Below are 7898 nucleotides of genomic sequence, written 5' to 3'. Positions count from 1 at the left end.
TTCCGTGGTTTATGAGTGTGACTCTGGTTTATGAGTGTGACTCCAGTTTATGAGTGTGACTCTGTGATTTATGCGTTTGACTCCGTGGTTTATAAGTATGATTCCATGGTTTATGGGTGTGATTCCGTGGTTTATGAATGTGACTCCATGGTTTATGAGTGTGACTCCGTGGTTTATGAGTGTGACTCTGTGGTTTATGAGTGTGACTCCGTGGTTTATGAGTTTGACTCCGTGGTTTATAAGTATGACTCCATGGTTTACAAAGAGTACTTTCAAAATAGGAAAATCTTCACAATTAAGTGCCAGCATGAGCTGACTTTACTTTCTCTAGGTGCTGTAAAAATGTTTTTATGTGTCTGATACGATATATTTCTACTTCCCTTTTGTTTTTGTTAGAAATCTTTGTCTCCTTAAAGCATCTGAGAGTGGATTGCCCAGTACACGCATTAAAAAGAGCAAAGCTCTTTCTGGTTTCAGTCTCCAAAGCTGCAGGCACAGCATCCCAGGTAAACTGAGTTCTGCATTCTGGCTGAGAGTGACCAGCCCTGAGGAGGCTGAAGCATGCTGAGGGAGGGTCTCGCTCTGACATGTGGTCTGCTGTCTAGTGTTCTGCCATTCTTCATTTTACCATGACACTGATTTCTTGGGAGAAGAACTGGATATTGTTGCCGTGAAAGGTCACGAGGCCTGCCAGAAACTGTGCACCAATGCCGTCCGCTGCCAGTTTTTTACCTATGCCCCAGCTCAAGCATCTTGCAACGAAGGGAAGTAAGCCATGTGAAGCGCTATGCAGATGCCCTTGTCTCATCTGCCTCTGAGGCACATTATGTTTATACCATTTTGTTTCCAACTGCAGGGGCAAATGTTACTTAAAGCTTTCTTCAAATGGATCTCCAACTAAAATACTTCGCGGGAGAGGAGGCATCTCTGGATACACATTAAGGCTGTGTAAAATGGATAATGGTGAGTATAATGCCACTTGAAAAAATACAGCTGAAGGAATTATTCCATATGGAATCCATCACAACCAAGACTGTCAGGTCCAGCCGCAGAGGGGAGAACATTCATGAAATAAACACATTTTGCCATTTTCCGTTGTTTTCACTCCTATCACCCAAGCTGACCATGTTTTAAAGGTAAATACTGGGGCTTGACCAAACTCTACATTGCCTAGTATTAACTAAATATATGTTTTAATTTGACACATGTATACACCTGGCATTTCTGTTTTGTTTCTTTGTTTTTTTTTTTGCTTTATTTTTGTTTTTGTTTTTGTTTGTTTTGAGACAGAGTCTCAATCTGTTGTCCAGGCTGGAGTGCAGTGATGTGGTCAGTGTTTACTGTAGCCTCTGTCTTGAACTCCTGGACTCCAACAACCCTCCCACCTTAGCTCCCTGAGTAACTGGGGCTACAGGCGTGCACCACAACACCCGGCTAATTTTTTGTAGAGATCTTGCCATGTTGCCTAGGCTGCTCTTGAACTCCTGGGCTCAAGCGATCCTTCTGCTTTGGCCTCCCAAAGTTCTGGGATTACAGGTTTGAGCCACTGTACCCAGCCACAACTGGCATTTCATAATGAGACCCAGACTCCGCCAACACTCCCGTTATCAAGGCCAGTAATCTTTCCTATTATCCTTTGTAAGGGAAATATTGACCAATACTTTGGTTAGTCAAATTACTCATTTTCTTCTAAAAAATATGTATCTATTCAAGAAACACTGGCACACCTCCTTTTTAGAGGTCTTTATTCAGATTCCATGCAGGGTTCCGGAGACTTAGGAATTGGCACAGGTTAAGGTAAAACTTTACTAATAACAATGAGTGTGGTAGGGTGGAAATAAGAGTGTTTAGATTATACAAGACCTATGATAACATAAAAGTTGCAAGAAAAATCCGACCAGCAGTGTTTCCATCCCAGTGGCCAATTTCTGAGCATAGTAACAACAGATGGTTTGTAGGCAAACAGCATTGTTCTAAGGGACAAAATCCCCAACAGGAAAGAACACACCACAAACACTCCTGCCTGAATTACCGTCATAACTTAGGATGGCTTTACTATATACTGATTTACAGAAAGCTGCATGTTCTTAGAATGTTTATCGCTAAATGTCCAATATTCTATAAGATGCAACTGAGATTTAATGAATAAAATGCAAGTGATAATCATGCTTTGTAATAGTTTTAGAAGCACAAAAACCTTTCGTGTCAGATTATCTGCTGTACTGAGAAGGCGAGTCAATCCTTCATTTCTGAGAACTTGTTTTGTAGAACATAAAGATGTTATATTGCCTCCAACACTGATGTTCTAACTAGTAAACTGTGCCCTCCTAGAGCTCACAGGCGCTCCGATGAGAATCTTTGGATGGCTCAAGCCTCCTTAAAAAGCGAGTCGATTAAGTCATATCCCATACATTCTGTTTTCCTCACAATAAATGTCCCTAAGACAGGAAGGAGCCTTCAGCACCATTCTGTTGTCTTTCTTCTACTTCTGAGCATCAGAAGGAATGCTTAGCGAATGTTGTTGTTAAGTAATGTTGACATGGTTTTAAAAATGGGAACGAGCACGTATACCTTAATACATTGCAGATTGCGTTTCCCCCCTTCCTTCTTCATTATGGCTTTTTCTCGTTGGATTTATAGACTCTGCCCTGTAGAAGTTACAGAATATACCAGATAAAGATTGATAGCTGCAGGAGAAAATGTAAGATAAAGGAAAATGACGTCTTATGTCTTTTCAGTGCACCTTTGGAGGGAGTGAATTAGATAACTAGGTTTTTGCTGCACGGTATTTGATGAAATAACTCCCTAACGTGAAAGGGAATAGCTACGTGAGATGTTGATGGTGTCTTGTCTGCCATTGGTCTACAATGTAACTTAACTTTCTGAAGATAGACAGCAGCACCATTAAAACAAACATTTCTTAACACAAAATATGATTCTAAACACATATTTTCAGCATTTCTTTTAAACTGAGAATCAAAATAGGATGAACATCAAGGCCTCTCACCTGTACCTAATAGGGTCTTGATTGAGTTATTTCTAACATACACTAGTTACTGCTTACTTATTAATTTTCCTAAAATTTACCTTTATGACACTTCCCACCTTGCGAGCTATAAAGGCTTCCGAGAAATTCCAGAATAGAGGGCCCTCCAAAACAAATTTTCTCCCTACCAGCCCCAAAATGAGAGCCTCTGTTCAGGCTTCCCAAGACACATCCTGCTCGCTCTCACCTCAGTTGCTGTTAGCTGCTGTTTCCTTCCAAACTCCTTCTCTCTTCCTCTCCTTCTATTTGAAATCTGCCCCAGAATTATACACTCATTTTCCTACCATGGAGAAAAAGGCCTAGAAAGGTTGTTTTATACCCACAAAACTAGTGAGTGGATCTTCTAGGATCCGGCTTCTCATCAGTGATTCTTCTGTTAACTTAGACTCCTCCCTTAGCTTGGGACACGGAGCCTCTCTGAGCACCTGAGCCTGGTTATTCTAAGTGTGATCTGGGCACGGCACATTGGCACCACCCAGGAGGTTATTAGAATTTCAGGACCCACACAGACTTTACGGAGTCAGGATCTGCAATTTAAAAGCTATGCAGGCGACCCACAGGCACATAAAAGTATGAGTCGCATAGGTGTGTGCATGTGTGTGCGTGTGTGTGTCTAGAATACTGCTGTCTATGAACCCCCACTCCCATGCCGTCTGTGTTCCGTGTGTGCGTGTGTGTGCATGTGTGTATGTGTATGTGCATGTGTGTGTATACGTGTGTGCATGTGTGTGTCTAGAATACTGTCTACGAACACCCCACTCCCATGCCATCTCTGTTCCTTGCGTGTGTGTGTGTGGGTATGTGCATGTGTGTGCGCATGTGTGTGTGCACGTGTGTGCGTATGTGTGCAAGTGTATGTGTGTGTGTGTCTCTAGAATACTGCTGTCTATGAACACCCCACTCCCATGCCATCTGTGTTCCGTGGCAGCCCGGGTCAAGGTTCCAGCCTGGAGGATGGGTTCTTGTGTTGGGCATCCAGTAAGTAGAAAGAGAGGGAACTGTTCTTTCTAGGCAGCCACAAGAGTAAAGAAACACAGGATGAACCTAAGTCAAAGTCCCTGAAAAGTACCAAGGACCACAGAGAATCCCAAACTGTCAACAAGGCCGAAGGTCAGAGGAAGTTCGCAGATCAGTCTTTGGACGTGGATGGAGCAGGAGTGACTGGGAGTCATGGTCAGCAGAGTCACAGGAACAGGGCAGGAACTGGACAATGGCTGCAGCCTGAGGGCAAGGTGCTCGCCTTTTGTTTCTAAGAGTAGTTCTCAAACGCCAGCAGGGCTGGTTTAAACACAGAGGGCTGAGCTTCCAGGCTGGAGTTTCTCATTCACTGGATCTGAAGTGGGGCTGAAGAATGTGCATTTCTGACAAGTTCCCAGGTGACGCTGTTGGTCTGGAGACTGCACTTGACAACCATTGGTTTAAAAGAACCATTCGCGTTATCATTTGAAGAAGGGTAAGACAGCCTTGTAGTACCACACAGGAGGGCCGCATCCTTTGGGGTGTGTCATTACAAGATGAATTAGTTAAGTCCATTTTTCCTGTGCATGTTTTGCTTTGGCAACTTGATTATAAAGTCTCTGTAACTCAGGGTCATGATAAACTATTGACCCGAGGTAAGGTTTTCTTCTTCTTGTTCCTGAAAGAGCATAATGACTGACGGAAAGGAAGTTGTAGGAAGCTGCTCATCGCAATGCTTCTGTTGCAGAGTGTACCACCAAAATCAAGCCCAGGATCGTTGGAGGAACTGCGTCTGTTCGTGGCGAGTGGCCATGGCAGGTGACTCTGCACACCACCTCACCCACTCAGAGACACCTGTGTGGAGGCTCCATCATTGGAAACCAGTGGATATTAACGGCCGCTCACTGTTTCTATGGGTCAGTACCATGGCTGCTTTTATTAGTTCATCTTCTTCACACATTTATAAAAAATATTACTAGCATATTAGGAAATACTTTAATCAATTAACCTGTCCTATTTGCAAAATTAATTAATTCCTTCAGTGGTAAAAAAGGCAGAAAGAGTCCCTCATGGTCTCCCAGCATCAGAGCAGGTGCAGGTACATGGCCGCTTGACTGTCTGCAATTCTGCTTCCCGTTTAACCACATCCACATCCCCAGGGGCCTTCATGTTATTCCCTGCAAGAGCATACCTCCCTCTGTGCCTCGTTCTGTGCACTGCGCCAGAACTAAACTCACAGGGGGTTCACCACTCTCTGAATCAAATTGCTAATGTGTGTGTGTGCGTGTGTGCATGTGTGCATGTGTGTGTGTGTTTAAATACAGAAAGAGGCCAGGTGTGGTGGTTCATGCCTGTAATCCCAGCACTTTGGGTGGCTGAGGTGGGAGGATCACTTGATGCCAGGAGTCTGAGGTCAGCCTGGGCGACATAGTGACTAACCCTGTCTCTAAAAATTATTTAAAAACTAGTCAGGCCCGGTGGTTTGTGCACCTGTAGCACCAGCTGCTCAGAGGGCTGAGGTAGGAGGATCGCTTGAGCCCAAGAGTTCAAGGGTTCAGTGAGTTACTACAGTGCCACTGCGCTCCAGCTTGAGCAACATAGTGAGACTCTATCTCTAAGTGAATAAATAAAACACAGGAAAAGTTCAGCATGCATCCTCAAACTGGGTTCCTTCCTTAGGTCGCTTTCAGCATTGGCCAAACATAAAGGCTCCAGCTGGGGGTATATGTATTCCAGGGAAGTTAAGTCAGCCAGACTTTCTGTTTGCTGCTTTAGTATCCTCCGAGCTGTCTCCAGACACAGTTTCGTGTGCTTTTTAGTTTTAGTTTTCTTTTTTAATCAGTCTGCAGCACACTCATATTAAACTCAAGAACACATGTGAAATCAAGAGTCCCCGTTACCTGTCACATATGGGAATGGAGTAGCAGAAAAGCTGCCTGAGTTTCTCAGTGTCACAGCTAGTCAGTGGCGAGGGTGAGACTAAGTCCAGTGATCTTTGTGTGTGTGTGCTTGTATGCGTGTGTGTGCCTGTGTGTGCCTGTGTGTGCTTGTGTGTGTTGGAGGACGGAGGGAGTGCTCATTCATTTTTTATGTATAATGGATTTTCTTTATAGGGTGAATATGTTTTTTATCCTGAAAAATCTTAGGAAAAAATCACTTTTTTCCACCTAAATGTCCATCATTGGCAGAAAATATTAGTAATAGTTAAACAGTCACACACTTCACAATGTCTGGGAATTATTTTCAGTAAAGGAAATTTCTTTTCCTCTGTTGTTTGCTTCTTAGGGTAGAGTCACCTAAGATTTTGCGTGTCTACACTGGCATTTTAAATCAATCTGAAATCAAAGAGGATACACCTTTCTTTGGGGTTCAAGAAATAATAATCCATGATCAATATAAAATGGCAGAAAGTGGCTATGATATTGCCTTGTTGAAACTGGAAACCACAGTGAATTACACAGGTATGGAGAATTTTATCTGGAAAGTCATCTCCAATGGTGAACTGGATGAAATATTTAACACTACTAGATTTACGACCTGACCCTGCCAATCTCTCCGTGCGTTATCATCACGAAAGGGAGAGGGCCTGGAACACTAGTCATTCATTCTGTTAAGGCTGACACACTTTCCTGGCGATTGAAACTTATTTTGGGAATGTGGGTGGAGAGATGCGTTTTCCTGAGGCTTCTTCAGGTGCATAGAATGACATAATTTCATAATACATTGGAATAGCAAAGATAATTTAGTCTAAAGATCATTTAGTAAAGATAATTTAGGGATGAAGGATTGAAGGTTAGGACAATTAAGCAACTTGTGCAGGATCACAAACTGAGTCGGATGAGGAGTTAGTGGCCAGGGTGGGGCTTGTCTCTCTCTCGCCCCCTCATCCTGGCACTTGTGCGATATCATGCAGAACCTGAGGGAGGAAAATATATGACAACAAGGCAAAAATGAATATAGTAAACAAAGAAAACAGAGATAATGTACAGTGGAGGAAGGGTGTCTTCTGAAAAAGAGGATCTATTTTGCATCTCGTATTTAAACCATGATTTTTACATTTAGATTCTCAACGACCCATATGCCTGCCTTCAAAAGGAGATAGAAATGTGATATACACTGACTGCTGGGTGACTGGATGGGGGTACAAAAAATTAAGAGGTAAAAATGATGTTGTTATATGTGCTCCAGCCTAGAAATGAAGGACGGAAACTTTTCTGCCCTGTCAAGTCATGTAGCTGAAGCACAAGTCGAGTCACACTGCTCGGTTGCAGGAAGCAGATTAATACAGATGGAGAGGCAAAAGTCACCCAAGTGAGGCTGGTGCCTCATCTGTTTGATTGGAAATTTTAAATGTGACTACATCTCTTTAAAGACTAATTATATTTAATGAAGTTTAATGTGAAGCCTGGCACTTTTCAGTAAATGTTCTAGCCTGCTATCCAATTACTTTCTCTGGGAAGTCCTTCCAGTTAGAGTCATAATTAATTCTGGAACTTCATTAACATTAACAAAATGGTACATGCAATAGTGGGAATAATGTCTTCTTCATACTTGTAATTATAAAATGTCCGTGAAGTAAATCTAACATTTTTTCCTTCTAGATTTTTATATAGGCATGATTGTTGTTGTTGTTGTTGTTGTTTTTGAGATGGAGTCTCGCTCTGTCGCCCAGGCTGGAGTACAGTGGCACGATCTCGGCTCACTGCAAGCTCTGCCTCCCAGGTTCAAGCAATTCTCCTGTCTCAGTCTTCCAAGTAGCTAGGATTACAGGTGCCTGCCACCACCCCAAGCTAATTTTTTGTATTTTTAGTAGAGACAGGGTTTGTTTCACCGTGTTAGCCAGGATAGTCTCGATCTCCTGACCCTGTGATCTGCCTGCCTTGGCCTCCCAAAG

At 42.9% G+C, this 7898-nt stretch overlaps 1 protein-coding gene across 1 annotated transcript in view; it reads left to right on the top strand.

Annotated features, from left to right (window-relative positions):
- The window catches only part of F11 (coagulation factor XI), a 25086-nt gene that overhangs the window by 15648 nt on the left and 1540 nt on the right, over positions 1-7898 (top strand). The window contains exons 8-13 of the mRNA XM_011959513.1: positions 397-506; positions 606-768; positions 857-963; positions 4752-4920; positions 6290-6465; positions 7067-7162. Of these exons, the coding sequence (XP_011814903.1) occupies positions 397-506; positions 606-768; positions 857-963; positions 4752-4920; positions 6290-6465; positions 7067-7162 (821 nt within the window). The remainder of the gene's footprint in view (positions 1-396; positions 507-605; positions 769-856; positions 964-4751; positions 4921-6289; positions 6466-7066; positions 7163-7898) is intronic.

This window comes from Colobus angolensis, unplaced genomic scaffold (genome assembly GCF_000951035.1).
Source record: "Colobus angolensis palliatus isolate OR3802 unplaced genomic scaffold, Cang.pa_1.0 Scaffold5, whole genome shotgun sequence".
Taxonomy (NCBI): Eukaryota; Metazoa; Chordata; class Mammalia; order Primates; family Cercopithecidae; genus Colobus; species Colobus angolensis.
This window is presented reverse-complemented; position numbering and strand designations above follow the sequence as displayed.